The 20090-nt window shown below is 41.0% G+C and overlaps 1 protein-coding gene across 2 annotated transcripts in view; it reads right to left on the reverse strand.

Moving 5' to 3' along the window:
* The window catches only part of SPTLC2 (serine palmitoyltransferase long chain base subunit 2), a 119916-nt gene that overhangs the window by 43122 nt on the left and 56704 nt on the right, over positions 1–20090 (reverse strand). For both annotated transcript variants that reach the window (XM_012476890.3, XM_064375070.1), the window contains exons 7-9: positions 16046–16151; positions 13326–13545; positions 10445–10571 (exon numbers count right to left, since the gene is read on the reverse strand). In XM_012476890.3, the coding sequence (XP_012332313.2) occupies positions 10445–10571; positions 13326–13545; positions 16046–16151 (453 nt within the window). The remainder of the gene's footprint in view (positions 1–10444; positions 10572–13325; positions 13546–16045; positions 16152–20090) is intronic.

The following is a 20090-nucleotide window of genomic DNA, read 5'->3' on the forward strand; positions in this document are numbered from 1 at the left end:
GTCAGCACCCCAGGCACTCAGAGTTCCAGAAACAAACAAAAATGGCAACTTAGCTCTGCCACCAAACGCCTGTCTTACAAGCCAAACATTTCCCTCATTTATATATCTTGACTTCCAATTTCTTTTCCTTTTTGAATTGTCATCAATCAGTAGAGTTGCTTTGGTTGTCTCTGTAGTAAACAAGTCAAAAAAAAAAAAAAGATAACCCTCCTTTTTTTCTTTTTTCAGAGATAGGTCTTCCTCACCAAGCTGGAACGCAGTGGCGTGATCATAGCTGGGCTCATGCGATCCCCATCTTGGCCTTTCAAGTAGCTAGGATTATAGACATGCACTACCACACCAGGCTTATTTTTAGAATTTTTTTGTAGAGACAGAGTCTCATACTATGTCACCCAGACTGGTCTCAAACTCCTGGCCTCAAGTGATCCTCCAGCTTCAGCCTCCTAAAATGTTAGAATTACAGGTATGAGCCACCATGCCCAGCCTAAGGTTTTCTTTTCTTTTCTTTTTTTTTTTTTTAAGGTTTTCTTTTCAATGCATATTCTAGGGCCTCATCCACCAAGACTCAGTGGTGTGGGTGAAACAAACTAGAATCTTAATTTTTATCAAGCTCTACAGCAGTGGTTCTGAACTGGGGCATTATATTAGAAGCACCTGGGTGCTTTTAAATAACACCATGCCATGGCAGGAAGGCCTCACCTCGAGATATTCAATGAGTCTGCAGAAGGTCTCTGACACTGGCACTGTTTAAGATTTTCTTTGTGTAAGCAAGGAATGAACCACTATACTAAAAGTACCTCTGATGCAAGTGGTCCATGGACAAAGTTTGAGAACAGGGGTTTTAAAGAGTTCATGTTAATAAGGTTCTTCTGAACCTCTGACAAAGACTCTCTCCTTTGACCAAACTTGAGTCAGGCTCCTCTCGGAGTCCTTTCTGGTAAGGTCCTGACCTTGGCCCTCCTTCTCTATTCTTGTAGAATCCAGTTTGAGCAATAATCCTGCTAAGTCAGGTTAGAGAAAATCCCCTACCTGACTACCCCTGGTGTCTTATCACCCAGGCCTACTTTCAACAAGAATGCTGAAGGCAAGCATCTCCCTTACCCCAGATATTTCCTCTTAGGATTTTTCTATCCACTCACTCCCACCCCCTTGGCTGTAAATCCTCACCTGTCCTTACTGGAGTCAGACTGCAGCCCACCCTCTCTACCGCACTGGAAGATGCCATTGCAGTGGTCCCTATACTTACTACCATGGCCCCCTTGAATGAAGAAGTCTGCCTTAACCTATTTAACAAGTACCAGGGATAATTTTTTCTTTAATACCTCACTCTAATGCCAAAGTAGATGGAAGGGAGATAGATACAAATAAAATATTTAGATAATCAGAAAAACCACAGTTGACAACTTCGGGAGGCCAAGGCAGTGGATCACCTGAGGTCAGGAGTTCGAGACCAGCCTGACCAACATAGTGAAACCCCGTCTCTACTAACACAAATCCCATCTACTAACACAAACCCTAGCTCTAAAAACATAAAAATCAGTGTGGTGACATGCACCTGTAGTCCCAGTTATTCGGGAGGCTGAGGCAGGAGAATTGCTTGAACCTGGGAGGTGAAGGTTGCAGTGAGCCAAGATTTTGCCACTGCACTCCAGCCTGGGTGACAAGAGTGTGACTCCTCAAAAAACAAAAAAATAAACAAACAAACAGAAGTGATAAGAAGAAAAGACTCAAGTAAAGGTCTTATGTCTCAGGTAAACAGTAACTGAAAAAATCAAATTGTGGGGGGAAAATACTTAAAATAAATTTACAGCAGTCCCTGCCAGAGCAATCAGACAAGAGAAAGACATAAAAGGCATCTAAGTAGAAAAAAAAGTCAAATTTCTGTTTTCACTGACGATATCTATACCTAGGAAACCCTAAAGATGCCACCAAAAGGCTTGTATACCTGATAAATTACTTCAGTAAAGTTTCAGGATACAAAATCAATATACAAAAATCAGTAGCATTTCTATAGACCAATAATGTTCAAGGTAAGAGCCAAATCAAGAACAAAATTCCATTTACAATGGCCACACACACACAAACACATATCACAAGCTAGGAATATATCTAACCAAAGAAGTGAAAGATCTCTACAAAGAGAACCTATAAAACACTGCTGAAAGAAATCAGCACAAACAAACAAATGACACAAACAAGTGGAAAAACATTCCATGCTCATGGATTGGATTGGAAGAATCAATATTCAAAAAGGCTACACTGCCCAAAACAATCTACAGATTCAATGCCATTCCTATCAAACTGCCAACATCATTTTACAAAGAATTAGAAAAAACTATTATAAAATTTATATGAAATCAAAAAAGAGCCTGAATAACCAAAGTAATCCTATGCAAAAAGAACAAAGCTGGAGGCATTACATTATCCATTTTCAAACTACACTACAATACTATGATAACCAAAATATCATGGTACTGTACAAAAACAGACATATAGACCAATGGAACAGAATAGAGAACCCAGAAATAAAGCCACACACCTATAACCAATTGATCTTCAACAAGTTGACAAAAATAAGCAATAGAAAAGGACTCCCTATTAAGTAAGTGGTGCTGGGATAACTGGCAACCATATGTATGCACAAGAATGAAACTGGATACCTACCTATAATAAAAAATTAACTATCTATATAAAAAATTAACTATCTATACAAAAATTAACTCAAGATGGATTAAAGGTGTAAATGTAAGACCTCAGACTATAAAAAGGAAATACCCTTCTAGACATTGGCTTTGGCAAAGATTTTATGACTAAGTCCTCAAAATCAACTCCAACAAAAATAAAAATTGACAAGTGGGACCTAATGAAAGAGCTTCTGCACAGCAAATGAAACTATCAACTGAGTAAACAGGTAACTATAGAATGGGAGAAAATATCTGCAATCTATGCATCTGACAAAGGTCTAGTATCCAGAATCTATACGGAACTTAAATCAACAAGCAAAAAACAAGTAACTCCATTAAAAAGTGGGAAAAGGACATGAACAGACACTTCAAAAGAAAACATACACGTGGCCAACAAACATCAAAAAATGCTCAATATCACTAATTATCAGAGAAACGCAAATCAGAATCACTGAGATACCATCTCACACCAGTCAGAATGGCTATTAAAAAGTAAAAAAATAACAGACATTGATGATGCTGCAGAGAAAAAGGAATGCTTATACACTGTCTGTGGGAACATAAATTAATTTAGCCACTGTGGAAAGCAGTTTGGAGAGTTCTGAAAGTACTAAAAATGAACTGCCATTCAACCCAGCAATCCCATTACGGGAGTATATACTCACCTCAAAAAATACATTGTTCTACCAAAAAGATATGCACTCGTATGTTCTTTGTTGTTGTTGTTGTTGTTGTTGAGACAGAGTCTTGCTCTGTCACTCAGGCTGGAGTGCAGTGGAACAATCTTGGCTCACTGCAACCTCCACTTCCAGGGTTCAAGCAATTCTCCTGCCTAAGACTCCTGAGTAGCTGGGATTTACAGGTGCATGCCACCACACCTGGCTAATTTTTTTTTGTATTTTTGTTTCACCATGTTGGTCAGGGCTAGTTGTGAGCTCCTGACCTCATGACCCACCCACCTCAGTCTCCCAAAGTGCTGGGATTACAGGTGTGAGCCACTGCACCCAGTTGTACTAATATGTTCACTGCAGTACTATTCGCAATTGCAAAGACAGGGAATCAACCTAAGACGGGGAATCAACCTAAGTGTCCATCAACAGTGGATTGGATAAAGAAAATGTGGTATACGCATACCATAGAATACTACACAACCATAAAAATAACAAAATCATGTCCTTTGCAGCAACATGGATTCAGCTGGAGGCCATTATCCTAAGTGAATTAATGCAGAAACAGAAAACCAAATACCACATGTTCTCACTTTTAAGTGTGAACTTAACACTGGGTACACATGGACATAAAGATGGTAACAAAAGACACTGGAGACTATGGGGTGGAGGGGTTGGGAAGGTGGGAGGATAAGGGTTAAAACACTGCTCATTGGGTGCAATGTGCACTACCTGGTGATGGGTTCAATTGTACTCCAAACCTCAGCATCACACAATACACTCTTATAACAAACCTGTACAATGTACCTCATAAATCAAAAATAAAAATTGAAGGCTGGGTATGGTGGCTCATGCCTGTAATCCCAGTACGTTGGGAGACTAAGGCAGGTGGATCACTTGAGGTCAGGAGTTCAAGACCAGCCCGGCCAACATGGTGAAACCTTGTCTCTACTAAAAATATAAAAAATTATCAGGGCATGATGGTGGGTGCCTATAGTCCCAGCTACTTGGGAGGCTGAGGCAGAAGAATTGTTTGAACGAGGGAGGCAGAGGTTGCAGTGAGTCAAGATCGTGCCACTGCACTCCAACCTGAGTGACAGAGCAAGACTCCATCTCAAAAAAATTTTCAGGCTGGGCGCGGTGGTTCACGACTGCAATCCTAGCACTTTGGGAGGCCGAGGGGGGTGGATCACCTGAGGTCAGGAGTTCAAGACCAGCCTGGCCATCATGGTGAAACCCCACTTAAAAAAAAAAATTTTTTAATTTAAAAAAATTAAAATTACAAAATAAATGTTATTATTAAATAAAACTAAAGTAATTTATCCACTTCAATCTTTAAAAATAAAAACACAAAATTTGACTTGCAGTATTTTAAGAGCTTAGTTTCCCCATAGCATCTTACCACATCTCCAAAATGAGGGACATCTAGTCCAGGGCCCTTTCCTATCCCAAAGGAACACACTTAAACTATTTGTTTCATAGGAAGAACAATATTCTACACAGTGAACAAGTCTACATTTGTGCAAAGGTTAGCTTCCAGCCTGCTGCCTGTAGGCACCCTTTTTTTTTTTTGAGATGGAGTTTTGCTCTTGTTGCCCAGTCTGGAGTGCAATGGTGTGATCTCCACTCACTGCAACCTCTGCCTCCTGGGTTCAAGCAATTCTCCTGCCTCCAACTCCTGAGTAGCTGGGATTATAGGCATGCGCCACCATGCCCAGTTAATTTTGTATTTTTAGTAGAATCGGGGTTTCTCCATGTTGGTCAACCTCAGGTAATCCGCCTGCCTCCCAAAATGCTGGGATTACAGGCGTGAGATGTGGGCACCTTAATAGCTAGCTTCAAACTAACTCTGAAATAAGACACAAAAGGAGAGTCTGCTCTTATTGCAAGAAATTTTTAATAGCATTTGGATTTGGAAGAAAGAGATAGCAGTGGAATCAAAAATAGATACACCACGTTGCGAAAGCTCTTAAGTATTCGGAATAGATTTCTGAAGCAGAAAGGTGGTGAAAGGGGTTACTGATACATGGGGAGAAAACAGGGAGGCAAATGCCCAAAAGGGCTTTCATTTGTTGGGCTGATTACTCAAAATTAAACTTTGGAAAATTAGCAGAAAATTACAGATTATAAAATAGTCTGTTTTAATAAAATTCTAACTATCGTCATGCAACCTCAGAATTAGAAGCAGATGGAGGCCAGGCGCGGTGGCTCACGCCTGTAATCCCAGCACTTTGGGAGGCCGAGGCAGGTGGATCACAAGGTCAAGAGATCGAGACCATCCTAGTCAACATGGTGAAACCCCGTCTCATCTAAAAATACAAAAAATTAGCTGGGCATGGTGGCGCATGCCTGTAATCCCAGCTACTCAGGAGACTGAGGCAGGAGAATTGCCTGAACCCAGGAGGCGGAGGTTGCGGTGAGCCGAGATCGCGCCATTGCACTCCAGCCTGGGTAGCAAGAGCGAAACTCCATCTCGAAGAAAAAAACAAAACAATAGCATTCTAGGCAGAAAGTCACAAAACAGGAGGAATCTAGTCTGATTCCCAGTATCAGATAAACTGCTAAACTATAGTGTATGTAAGAATAAAACTGTGCTTACCAGAAAACTTAATGTTTATTTTGATGAATTTCCAATAGTAAAATAAATTACTTTAAAACATAATAAAGAAAAAAGTCAACACCCAAATGTTCCTGGGCTCAGGAAGCATGGTGCTTGGTGGGACGGTTAAAAGCTGTCAGCCCCCGAGGACAGGCAGGAAAGTCTCTATCTATGGCCCCCTCACAGTAAGGCTGTGTTTTTCCAACACTTCTAACCCTTCTGCATAGGAATCTTGGAATGCTTTTTCTTTTCTTTTTTTTTTTTTTTTTAAGAGACAAGGTCTCACTATGTTGCCCAGGCTGGAGTGCAGTGGCTATTCACAGGTGTAATCCCACTACTGATCAGAAGGGGAAGCTTTAACCTGCTCCGCTTCCAACCTGGACCAATTCACCCCTCCTTAAGCAACCTGGTGGTCCACTACTTCTGGGAGGTCATCATACTGATGGCTGAACTTGGTGCAGTCTCTGGCACACTGTGCTACAGCCCAGAACTCTGGGGTTCAAGCGATCCTTCCACCTCAGCCCCCTGAGTAGCTGGGCCTCTAGGCAAGTGCCACCGCACTGTCCTGGAATACTTTTTTTTTTTTTTTAAATTGTCTCAGTTCTCCTAGTTTTTGACAGTTCTCCGGTATTCTCAAGGTGATCATGTAACACCTCGTTAACAAGTCTATTACTGGAATTAATTCAAATGAGCCAAACCTAATTTTGATTAAACCTCAATCTGCTCAGGGTAGTCTTTTTTCTCCTACATCAGTAGCTGCCTGCATGTGCCCAGTTCCTTTCAAAACAAAGAAGTACAAAACTCTATGAAGTGTTCTGTCATTATTTAAAAATTTATCTATTAAAATGTACCTATCTAGTTAATTTGGTTCCATAATTTGGTTACTCTGGCTTAACATTCAACTACTCAAGCAATTTTACAATAAAGTACTTGAAGAACCCACTGATTTTCTAGTATTTCCAATCATGTATACATTCATGCATGCATGCATTTATTCATTCATTCATTCAGTAAATTTATTGAAAGGATCCTAGATGTCACATACTAAGCTGGATGCTATGCATGTTATTAACTACACCTTTAAACAGAAGTAAAATACATCAAAGCACAGTTCTGGAAAATGGAAAAACAAAATTTTAGCTTATTTGGTCAAACAATTTTGGCTTGATTCTTGAGCAGATATTACAGCTAAATTCCATTAGTGGACATGGATTAGTGATGTGTAAAGTCAAAGCGAGAATTTCAAATGTCTAATAGAATTTGTCAGAATTTCTTAGGCCTCATTTTTTTTTCTACTCCCTGGCCTGGGCTAACTCAATCTTCCGACTCCAGGTACAGGCATTCTGGCAGCACAACTCCCATTCATTATTATCTCACCTGGGATCCTAGTGAAGCTGCCTTTCAATATCTGTCAACCTAGTCACATATCCTGTTCTTCCTTGGGAAAAGGATAGAAACTGGAGGGGAAATGTGGAAAAGGTTGGGAGGAAGGAGAAAGGAGTGTCACAAAGTCACGTGGAAACTGGATCTCACCTTCCCTTGCATGCTGCAGCTTTTTCTGAAGGCTCTGCATTCACACAAAAGAGCAACATTTCTTCACACAAAAAGATGAAAACATTTAACAATAAGCAACCGCATGCTGTCTATGTATGTGTTTAAGCCTTACTTTCAATACCAGGTGCTTAATGTACTCTGGAACCCAACAAAAACAAAGTTTTCATCATAAAAGTAATATATTCACTGATACGGTTTGGATGTTTGTCCTCTCCAAATCACAGGTTGGAATGTGATCACCAATGCTGGAGGTGGGGTCTGGTGGGAGGTATCTGGATCATGGGGCAGATCCCTCATGAATGGCTTGCTGCCATCCTTAGGTAATGAGTGAGTTCTTGCTCTGAGTTGTCTCAAGATCGGATTGTTTAAAAGAGAATGGTACTTCCCCCTTTTTTGACTCCATCTCAAAAAAAAAAGGTCACAAATTCTTTGACATGCCTCCATTGGGGAGGTGGAATCTAGCTCCCCATCCCTTCAATCTGAGATGGCCTTAGTGACCTGCTTGTTAACAACAGGTCAGAAAAGGTCATGGGGTTTGCACCAGGTTCTCTGAAATGTGTTCTCTCTGAAGCATCCTTTTTGGGTACCCAGTCACAATGTTATGAGGAGCCCAAGCCACATGGAAAGGATACATGCATGAAGGTGCTCTGGTCAATAGCCTCAGCTGAGCCTGGCTCCAAGTCACTCCAGCCCAGGTAACATGTGAGTAGAGAAGCCTCCAGATGATGCCAACCCCCAACCATGTCAGTCTTCCCAGACACTTGAGTTTTCCAGGTTAGCCCCAGACAATGGAGCAAAGACAAGTCATCCCTGCTGTGCCCTGACTGAATTCCTGACCTGTGGCATCTGTGAGCATAATCAGATGGCTGTTGTGTCACAGCACTAAACTTTGGGGTGGCAGGAGGCAAAAACTAGAAAACTGGTGCTGACCCAAACATCTAATTACCATGTTTCATTTTCTCACTACCAGCACAGCCCAGATTTCATCATTTAGTACAGATAAGTCATTTATCTGTAGGTAACGTGTCACACGGATCCATGTTCTAGAACAGGGCAAAGATATTTTCCAATGTTAACTTTGATAGCTCTTAGCCATTTCTTAGTCACCTAAACCTGTGTGCTCAATCAATAAAGTAAATGTGCCTACGTGAAGTAACTAGAGAAATGCTAGCTATATGTATACATATGTGTGTATATGTCTATCTCTCAGGTTCAAACACACTATTTCCACTAACACTGTATCAGAAGGAGAGGAGATAAAGTTATAATTATTACTAATAGGGAGCTACTCAGAGGTTCCACGATGTGTTTACGACATTAATAAAACAACTTCTTCAGGGAATTAATTCACAAAACTGAAAATGATTACACTTCACTATTTCTAAAAATCTCTCAATAGAGAAAACAAGGATCTAACACAGATCAGAAAAAATGTTAAGGCAAAATTCTGATTTAAAAAAACAGTCGGCCAGGTACAGTGGCTCACAGCTGTTATCCCAGCACTTTGGGAGGCCAAGGCGGGTGGATCATGAGGTCAGGAGTTCAAGACCAACCTGACCACATTGGTGAAAGCCCGTCTCTACTAAAAACACAAAAATTAGCTGGGCATGGTGGCAGATGCCTGTAATCCCAGCTACTCAGGAGGCTGAGACAGAGAACTGCTTGAATTCCCTCGAATTGCAACTTCAGGAGGCGAAGGTTGCAGTGAGCCAAGATTGTGCCACTGCACTCCAGCCTGGGCAACACAGGGAGACTCTGTCTCAACAAAAAAAAAAAAAAAGAAAGAAAGAAAAGAAAACAGTCAGCTGGGCATGGTGGCCCATACCTGTAATCCCAGCACTTTGGAAGGCCAAGGCAGGCAAATCACTTGAGCCCAGGAGTTCAAGACTAGCCTAGGCAACATGGTGAAACCCTACCTCTACAAAATATACAAAAAAAATTGGCCAGGTATGGTGGCACACTCCTGTGGTCCCAGCTACTTAAGGAGGCTGAAGCAGGAGAATCCTGTGAACCTGGGCTTCCCAGGTTGCCATGAGCTGAGATCGCACCACTGTACTCCAGCCTGGGTGACAGAGCAAGACTCTGTCTAGAAAAAAAAAAAAAAGAAAAGAAAACAGTTTTAAACCAATCAAAAGGTACCACTTTATTCAATCCAAACCAAATCAATCTTTCAACAAAGTATTACATAACTGTACAGTATAGAGCTCACAGCTGATAATGTGCAATCTTTTACAAATGCCAAACTGACTTTACAAGCATTACAAAAGCAACAAGTGAAATTATTGTCTCATAACGTGCAATGAAAACATTTTTTAAAGTAAAAATAGACAACCAATTGCTCCGCTTTTAGTACCACTGTTCTGCAGTTGATGTTGCCCTCTGGTGATGCAGAATCAAAGTCAAATGTCAGAAAGTGAACACTGCACTTTATTGTTCATAGTAGTATATCTAGTCAAGGCATGTAGTTGGGACTACAAATCCCATCAAAGACAAAATAAACTGATTCAGGATGTCATTTATTATCTATGTGAAATTAGAAACTCTTTAAAAAGGCATTAAATCAGGAATACTAACTTATGAAAACAGCAGCTCTTAACTACGCTGTTAATGAAACATCACTAACTGAATTACATCCTCACATAAAATTATGTAATTCAAGAAAAACCCTGAAGCATATCACTGCTGAGTTGAGAGGGTATGTAGGACAGTAAGAGTAAAGCCTCCAATCTATAAACAAGAAAATTCCACAGGAAGTGAGCCAGGGTTGTTCTCATGGCATATGTATCAAACACACTAAAAAGTGTCCATGGAAACCACAAACCAGCCAGCTTTGCCTATTAGTAAACCTGACTCTTTATTTTAGGCAAAAAACTCTATAAAAACAGCACCTTTGGCTGCTAACTGGACTTATGCAATGTTTCCAGAAAAGAAAGACTTACCAAGGCTGGTGCCATCCTGCCCCATGATACACTTCATCGAGGTGATGATCTGCCCCACTATGGGAGGTGACAGTGATGTGGCATACACTGCACTATGAGAATGTGTTCGCAGGTAGTCTATCAGCTCCTGGGGATTTCACAGAGGCAGATAAGTAGAGACAATTCTTGTATTCACTGGCAATGTCAGTGCTTTCCTTCTAAGTTCTAGAGTACTCCTCACTTCAATAGCACTGGAATAGGGACACTAATACTGAGTTGCAAGGTCAATCAACATGGTCAAAGCATACTGCTGGCAACAACTGAGTCAGAAACATGGCAAAGTTCCTAGGTTTGGTTTTGTTTCTTAAACACAGAACAATATAGGAGAAAAACTAGTTTTAAAAAAATCCCTCTAAATTTGGAGACTTTATCATTTAAAGTCAGAAATAGGGCCAGCCACAGTGGTTTAGGCCTGTAATCCCGGCACTTTGGGAGGCCGAGGTGAGTGGATCATCTGAGGTCAGGAGTTCGAGACCGGCCTGACCAACATAGTGAAACCTCATCTCTACTAAAAATACAAAAATTAGCTGTGTGTGGAGGCAGGCATCTGTAATCCCAGCTACTTGGGAGGCTGAGGCAGGAGAATCACTTGAACTCAGGAGGTGGAGGTTACAGTGAGCCCAGATTGCACTCCAGCCTGGGTGACAGTGCAAAACTCTGTCTCAAAAAAAAAAAAAAAAAAAAAGAAAGAAATTAACAAGGTTAGATTAAACAAGAAGGTATTTGGATTGCTTTTTAGATATATGATTTAATTCCAAGTATCACAGAAAGTGTCATCTGCAGCTCTCTCTGTTCCTGTAAAGCCCATCCTTATACCCCTAAATAACAGTTCTCTAACATCAACTTTAAGGACCTTAGAACTTCCTCCTGATATACAGAGATGTATAAAATGATATAAATGTGAAATAAATTAAATGGAAATGTGTAAGGTCTTTCATTAGAATGCCAATGACATCTCACTGAATAAAGTAAAACTCTGATTTACAAGAATTTCAAAAAACAATTGTATATCCCTACTCTCTGATAATCTTTTGCTTTTACCAATCTTTAAAATGTGCACACAAGAAGCTTATGTACCAGAACAAATCTGGGAGACACAAAATGTGTTTATAAAACAGTTTTATCTCAAAAATATTAAAAGTTATAGTTAAAAAAAAAACCAAAAGCACAAATATATTGTACTTAATATTATCCCAGATAATATTATTTTTCTATCTTTTGGTTCACAGTCACAAAGCTTACTAAAAAACAACTAACTCTCCAAAGAGTTTGGTTGCATTACCAAAAACATAAAATTTGAGATAAAAATCTATTAAACCTGATTAAAAGTCACTGAAAATGAGTTCTCTCTAAAAGGCAATCAATTATCAAAAGAATGACCTTTTTTCTGAGACAAGGTCTTGCTTTGTTGCTCAGGCTGGAGTGCAGTGATGTAATCATGGCTCACTGCATCCTTTATCTCCCAGGATCAAGCAATCCTCTGTCTCAGCCTCCCCTGTACCTGGGACTACAGGCAAGTGCCATCACACCCAGCTAATTTTTTACTTTTTTGTAGAGATGAAGTCCCACTGTGTTGCCCAGGCTGGTCTTGAACTCCTGGGCTCAAGTCTTTAATCCTCCCACTCAGCCTCTCAAAGTGCTGGGATTACAGGCATGAGCCACTGTGCCCAACATACACATTCTTTAAGACTCCCAATATTGAGTTTTAAAGCAAAATTAAGAACATTTATGAGCACCTCCTCCGTGTCATATACAAATACCTGACACACATTATTTTTTCCCTAATGTTGCAGTCAATGTTTAAAAATAACAGCTTCATTGAGATATAAGCCACATACCACAGAATTCACCATTTTAAGGTATAATTCAGTGGTTTCTAGTATATCCAGAGTTGTGCCACTTTTCCTACTAATTTTAGAACATTTCCATAACCCTGAAAGGAAACCTCATACTCATTAGCATTCACTTTTCATTTCCCCATCCTGTCCGCCTCCAGCAACTACTAATCTACTTTCTGTTTCTATGCTTATCCTAGATATCACATATTTTAAAACGTGCAATATGTGACTTTTTGTGACTAATTTTTTTCACTTACCATAATATTTTTAAGGCATACCCATATTGTAGCATGGACATACATTATTTTTTAAACCCTTACTACAATCTTACAAGCTAGCCATTTTTATCTCTATTTTAGAAGGTTAAATGTTTTCCCTAAGGTCTAACAAAGCAAGCAGAGCAATACTCACACCCAGCCTCTGTCCTTATGGTTCACCATTTCCACCATGCCACACAGATTCTTAGTTGCATCAAAATTCACTCTATGATTTTTTTCTGACTACAAAAACCCAGAAGACAACTACATAGTTTAAAAACTGAAAAATACAATGCTTTGTAGTACTCCAGAGCTGGCACAACCTTTTTCCTTCCTGTCTCCATGTCCACTCATGATACGTTTGTGTCCAAGGGCAAGGTGACCCGCTATTCCCACGGCTCCCATGATAACCTCACTGTTTTTGAAACTGTGAGCACAATGCAAACCCAACGGAAGGCTGGGGCAAGCAGGGAGCACCACTGTGTGTTCCTTCACACAAGAGGGTATTCTATATTTCAGATCAGCATGTAGCTTAGAAAGAAGCTCGAGTAAGAAAACAACAAACAATGACAGAACCAGCCCTTAGTTCAGTGAGGAGACATTAGAGTCACTCATTAGTATTATGAGCCTAAACCACAGGCAAATTCGGGGATATTCCAGTTTAGGGCCCTATCTGCTAGGCCTGAAGTACCAAATCTAGTTAACAGTAACTGTATCTCTAATCGCTCATTCTCATGGCTCATTTACCTTCTTGCCTCCAATGTATCCTCCAGAAGCACCAAAACTCTTTGTGAATGTTCCCATCATAACATCCACATCCTCAGGATCCAGGCCAAAGTATTCCACCACACCCCGGCCTGTGGGGCCCAAGGCCCCAATGCTGTGAGCCTCATCCAGATACAAGTATGCCTTGTATTTCTTCTTGAGGGCAATCACTTCAGGAAGGCGAACAATAGATCCTTCCATGCTGGCAAAACATGAAAAAAATATATAAACACATATACACTGAGACTAACTGGGAGTCTGGCACTTCATCGAGTTTACTACATCTGTTTTTTTTTTTTTTCCTTTGAGACAGAGTTTCACTCTGTCGTCCAGACTGGAGTGCAGTGGCACAATCTCGGCTCAGTGCAACCTCTAACTCCTGGGTTCAAGTGATTCTTGTGCCTCAGCCTCTCAAGTAGCTGGGACTACAGGCACACACTACCACACCCAGCTAATTTTTATATTTTCAGTAGGGAGGGGGTTTCACCATGTTTCCCAGGCTAGTCTCAAACTCCTGGCCTCAAGTGATATACCCACCTTGGCCTCTCAAAGTGCTGGGATTATAGGCATAAGCCACCATGCCTGGCTGAGTTTATTGGTTTTTAAATGGTCTGACCTGTGATTTTTTTGTTTGTTTCTTTTTTTGTTTGTTTTTTCTTTAACATGAAAACCTGAATAATGACCTGTGATTTTTTTTTTTTTTTAAGACAGAGTCTCGCTTTATCACCCAGGCTGGAGTGCAGTGGCTCGATCTCAGCTCACTACAACCTCTGCCTTCAGGGTTCAAGTGATTCTCCTGTCTCAGCCTTCCGAGTAGCCAGAACTACAGGTGTGTGCCATCACACAATGGCTAATGTTTTTTTAATATTTAGTAGAGATGAGATTTCACTGTGTTAGCCAGGATGGTCTCGATCTCCTGACTTCATGATCTGCCTGCCTTGGTCTCCCAAACTGCCGGGATTACAGGCGTGAGTCACCATGCCCCGCTGCATCTGTGGTTTTAAACTGACAAAGGTAGATGACACGATGGTAAAGCAAAAGACTAGGGGAAAAGAAACTGGATATTTTAAAATAAGTACTGGCTGAGTGTGGTGGCTCAGCAATTTGGAGGGTTGTAATCCCAGCATTTTGGGGGGCTGTAATCCCAGAAATTTGGGGGGCTGAGGCGGGCAGATCACTTGAAGTCAGGAGTTCGAGACCAGCCTGGCCAACATGGTGAAACCCCATCTCTATTAAAAATAAAAAAATTAGCTGGGCATGGTGGCGCACGCCTGTAATCCCAGCTATTCAGGTGGCTGAGGCAGGAGAATCAGGAGGTGGAGGTTGCAGTGAGCTGAGATTGCGCCACTGCACTCCAGCCTGGGCAACAGAGTGAGATCCCGTTTCAAAACAGAAAACAAACAAACAAAAAAAACAAAAAAACCACCAGCAACAACCAAAAACACAAGCACCAAACACGAGCAATCTTAATTCATGACAAAAAGAATTATGTTCACGGCAGATTCTTCTAAAGCTTGTGACTACAGGCAACATGTGACTTTGCATCACATTGCACAGGCAATTAAAATGACACAAAAGAACAAAAAAAATCAGGTGGTAAAATATGTGTAAAAGCTGTAAAGGTTGGCCGGGGCGCAGTGGCTCACGCCTGTAATCACAGCACTTTGGGAGGCTGAGATGGGCGGATCATGAGGTCAGGAGTATGAGAACAGCCTGGCCAACACGGTGAAACTCCGACTCTACTAAAAATACAAAAATTAGCTGGGCATGGTGGCATGCACCTGCAATCCCAGCTACTCGGGAGAACGAGGCAAGAGAATCGCTTTAACCTGGGAGGTGGAGGTTGCGATGAGCCGAGATCGCGCCATTGCACTCCAGCCTAGGTGACAGAGTGAGATTCTGTCTCAAACAAAACTAAAAATAAAAACAAAAATATTTTATTTTGGTTAACCTTTACAGCTTTTTTTTTTTTTTTTTAACGGAGTCTTGCTCTGTCACCAGGCTGGAGTGCAGTAACCCAATCTTGGCTCACTGAAACCTCTGCCTCCCAGGTTCAGGTGATTCTCCTGCCTCAGCCTCCTAAGTAGCTGGGACTACAGGCGTGCACCACCACGACCAGTTAATTTTTGTATTTTTAGTAGAGATGGGGTTTCACCATGTTGGCCAGGATGATCTCAATCTCTTGACCTCGTGATCCGCCTGCCTCAGCCTCCCAAAGTGCTGGGATTACAGGCGTGAGCCACTGTGCCCCGCCTATTTATTTAACATTTATAGAGACAGGCTTTCACTATGTTGCCCAAGCTGGTTTCGAACTCCTGGCCTCAAGCAACTTCCCGCCTTGGCCTCCCAAAGTGCTGGGATTACAGGTGTGAGTCACTGCACTCAGCCTAAAATATTTATTAAAGTTAACTGACATATTGAGTCCTTGCCCCTACATATAAGTTCCCTCTACAAACTGGAAAAATAAAAGACCCAAATAGAAAGGGTGTTTGGGGACTATGTAGTATAATGGAAAGAATAAAGAAGAACCAGACAAAAAGACTTCTGTTCTAATGCTCACTCTGTTTCCAGGTATTTTACTGACTTATAAACACTGTCTCCTTAGTTTCCAGAGGAGGCTAGAGTACTGTTCCCTTCAGTTAAAAAATTCTATGACTTAATGGGCCCAACTCACAAAGGTAAGAATAATAAAGCAGGATTACCTATATATTCCTTCCACAAGGATTAGAATTTTCTTCCAGGGCCTTCGTGTCCGAGGCTGACCATAAACAATGGCATCTTTCAATAGCTTCTCTAGGCTTTGCATGTCTACAGCACACAACAAAAGAACAGAGTCACACAGTATCTTCTTCATTCCTAACTTTATTCCAGAAATGCAGAGATACATTTCTCATTCAGAAAGTGCACCTCAGATAGCAAAGGACATAATTAGAATTGGGCAGAAAAAAGCAACGCAAACAGGTTTATTGCCACCTTCAATTGAAATCCAAAAGGTAACTAATGTTCAAAACCATTGAAACTTGATTAAATGACTGTGGTGGTTGATTCAGTCCATCAGCTTGCTTATAAAATGACCAATGTCTCATGCTGAATACCCTGCCATTAAGTTAGCTTTTTTGTGTTAATCAAAAAATATAGAATCAAACCATATAGCTAATCCTAGTGAGTCATTCAGAAAAAAAGTGCATAAAAAAGAGCAAGAGAGTGTGATAAACATCACACACACATATACCTCCTAAAAAACAAATGCAAGGGGTAAAAAACTTCACAGTGCATGCTCCATTTCTTTTCACCTAGGACATACTCAATAAATGCTTGTTAAAGAGCTTTATTTTGGTACTGGGTTAAAAATACACCCATCTAAAAAAAAAATACACCCATCTAAGGCATGTATGAGTCTATGTGTTAAGCAGGCTTTACAATCAGTTGATACTGTTCCATGTTTGACTTCATCCGTTGTCTATAAAAAACCAAGTTCTTGTGGTTTTGTTGGTTCTTACGATGGTTAATGGGCCTGGAAAGAACTTGGCTGCTACTGCCATTATTGATGATCATAATTTCCTTGTTAAAGACAAATGCTTTGCAGACCATTGCAGCCACACTACATATTTCATACTTAAAATACTTGCCCTGAGGCCGGGCGCGGTGGCTCAAGCCTGTAATCCCAACACTTTGGGAGGCCGAGGCGGGTGGATCACGAGGTCAAGAGATCGAGACCATCCTGGTCAACATGGTGAAACCCCGTCTCTACTAATACAAAAAATTAGCTGGGCATGGTGGTGCGTGCCTGTAATCCCAGCTACTCAGGAGGCTGAGGCAGGAGAATTGCCTGAACCCAGGAGGTGGAGGTTGCGGTGAGCCGAGATCGCGCCATTGCACTCCAGCCTGGGTAATGAGTGAAACTCTGTCTCAAAAAAAAAAAAAATGCTTGCCCTGAAATGAAGTCCTTAAAAAAAAGAGAAAAAAAACTCCCCCAAATTTAAGCAACATAAGTGTGGGAAATACTTAATAGGGGTGGGAGACATTCCAGCATAAAATCTTTTTTTTGTTTGAGACGGAGTCTCCCTCTGTCGCCCAAGCTGAAGTGCAATGGGATGATCTCAGCTCACTGCAGCCTCTGCCTCCCAGGTTCAAGTGATTCTCTTGATTCAGCCTCCCAAGGAGTTGGGATTACCAGCACCTGCCATCATGCCTGGATAATTTTTGTATTTTTGTAGAGATGGAGTTTCACCCTGTTAGCCAGGCTGATCTTGAACTCCTGACCTCAGGTGATCTGCCTGCCTCGGCTTCCCAAAGTGCTGGGATTACAGGTGTTCGCCACTGTGCCCGGCCCTATCATAAAATCTGATTTTGTATTCTGTATTGCTCATCACTGGAGGAACGGGTTATAAAAGTACATGGTTTCGCTCCTTGCAGAAAACAATTTTGACAGAAAAAGAAATAAGGTAATAAAAACACAAAACACAAATAAGATAGCCTAAGGTTGTGACTGTGCTTAAACATTCAGTAATTTTTAAGAAAAAAATCTGCATATGACCTAACCAAGATTCAGATGTTCCCCACAGAAGTAAATATGTCCTGACTCAAAGCTTCCCGTTTTTTCTTTCTTTCTTTTTGAAACAGAGTCTCCTCACTCTTTTGCTAAGGCTGGAGCACAGTGGTGTGATCTCTGCTCACTGAAACCTCTGCCTCCCAGATTCAAGTGATTCTCTGGCCTCAGCCTCCTGCGTAGCTGGGATTACCGGTGCCTGCCACCACACCTAGCTAATTTTTGTATTTTTATTAGAGGCGGGGTTTCACCATGTTGGCCAGGATGGTTTCGAACTCCTGCCCTCAGGTGATCCACTTGCCTCAGCCTCCGAGAGTCCTGCAAAGCCTTCAGTTCTCAGGCAGAGAGCAATGTACGGCAATCAGCTGAAGACAACTAAAAATGTATGAATTATTTTAGTTTTCTATGTTTATATACAGAAGGAGGAGAAAAATAATACTGGTCAAAATTTTAGATAAAAGAAGTATCAGCCAGGTGTGGTGGCTCACGCCTTTAATCTCCGTACTTTGGGAGATCGAGGTGGGTATATCACTTAAGGTCTGGAGTTCTAGCCAACATGGCAAAACCCCATCTCTACTAAAAATACAAAAAAATTAGCTGGGTGTGGTGGTGTTATCCTAGCTACTTGGGAGGCTGAGACATCAGAATCACTTAAACCCAGGAGGCTGAGGTTGCAGTGAGCCGAGATTGCACCACTGCACTCCAGAGTGAGACTCTGTCTCAAAAACAAACAAAAAAAGAAGTATCTATAGCAGAATGCTTAACCATATTACCTACTTAGAAAAAAAAATGCAACCTCTCTCCAATGTTATACCCCCAAATTCCATATACATTTATTTATTTATTTATTTATTTATTTTTTTATATAGAGACTGGGTTTCACCATGTTGGTCAGACTGGTCTCGAACTCCTGACCGCAGGTAATCCATCCGCCTCGGCCTCCCAAAGTACTGGGATTACAGGCTTGAGCCACCGTGCCCGGCTCACATAAATTTAAATAAAAATATATTGCAAAACTCCCAGAAGAAAGCAGGAGAGAATAATCTTATGATGTGAGAATGAGGAAGGTATTGTGTAAAATCCAAAAGTCGTAAAACAATAAGTGTGGCAACAGAAACACTTTAATGAGTCTGCACAGCAAGACATTGAAAACCAAGTAAAAAACATAAAAATAGTGCAGTCTGGGCATGGTAAATAACTCCTGTAATCCCAGCATTTTGGGAGGCTGAAACCAGAGGATCCTTTGAGCCTAAGAGTTGAAGACCAACCTGGGTAACACAGGGAGACTTCATCTCTACAAAAAATAAAAAAAACTAGCCCAGTATGGTGGTGCATGCCTACAGTCCCAGCTCCTCGGGAGGCTGAGGCAGAAGAATCATTTGAGCCCAGGAGGTCAAGGCTGTGGTGAGTCGAGACTGTGTTACTGCACTCCAGACTGGGTGACAGAGCAAGACCCTGTCTCAAAACAAACAAACAAACAAAAAGCAACATAAAGGAAAAAATAATTAATATAAAGGGCTCCTATAATCAGTAAAAAATAGAAACAATTTGAAAATGGCCAATTTATAGAAATATAAACACATTAGCTTACAAGTAGGGTTTAAAAAACAGGTACAATAAAAATGTTAAAAGTTGCTCTATACCTAATAATGAAATAAAAATTAACATGTTATTTCCTCATTAGATCTGGAAAGATTTAAAATAATTCAGTGTAGTCTATTTTGGCCAGCGAGTAGAAACAGTCGATCTCATGTTGTTGAGTAAAAATTCATATAAAACACAAGCATGTGTATGTTCATTGTAGCACTATTAACAACAGCAAAGACATAGAATCAACCTAAATGTCCATTAACAGTAGACTGGATTAAAAAAATGTGGAGCCAGGCACAGTGGCTCATGCCTATAATCCCAGCACTGGGAGGCCGAAGTGGGTGGATTGCTTGAGCACAGAAGTTCAAGACCAGCTGGGGCAACATGGTGAAACCCCATCTCTACAAAAAACCAAAACAACAACAACAAAAAAGCCTGGCCAGGCGTGGTGAAACACAACTGTAGTCTTAGTTACTAGGGTGAGATGAGAGAATTGCTTGAGCTGCAGAGGGGGAGGTTGCAGTGAGCTGAGTTCATGCCAATGCATGCCAGCCTGGGTGGCAGAACAAGATTCTGTCTCAAGAAATAAAATTTTATATATAATATAT

Source organism: Aotus nancymaae, unplaced genomic scaffold, assembly GCF_030222135.1.
Source record: "Aotus nancymaae isolate 86718 unplaced genomic scaffold, 86718_ANA_hifiasm-v0.15.2.pri h1tg000011l, whole genome shotgun sequence".
Lineage (NCBI taxonomy): Eukaryota > Metazoa > Chordata > Mammalia > Primates > Aotidae > Aotus > Aotus nancymaae.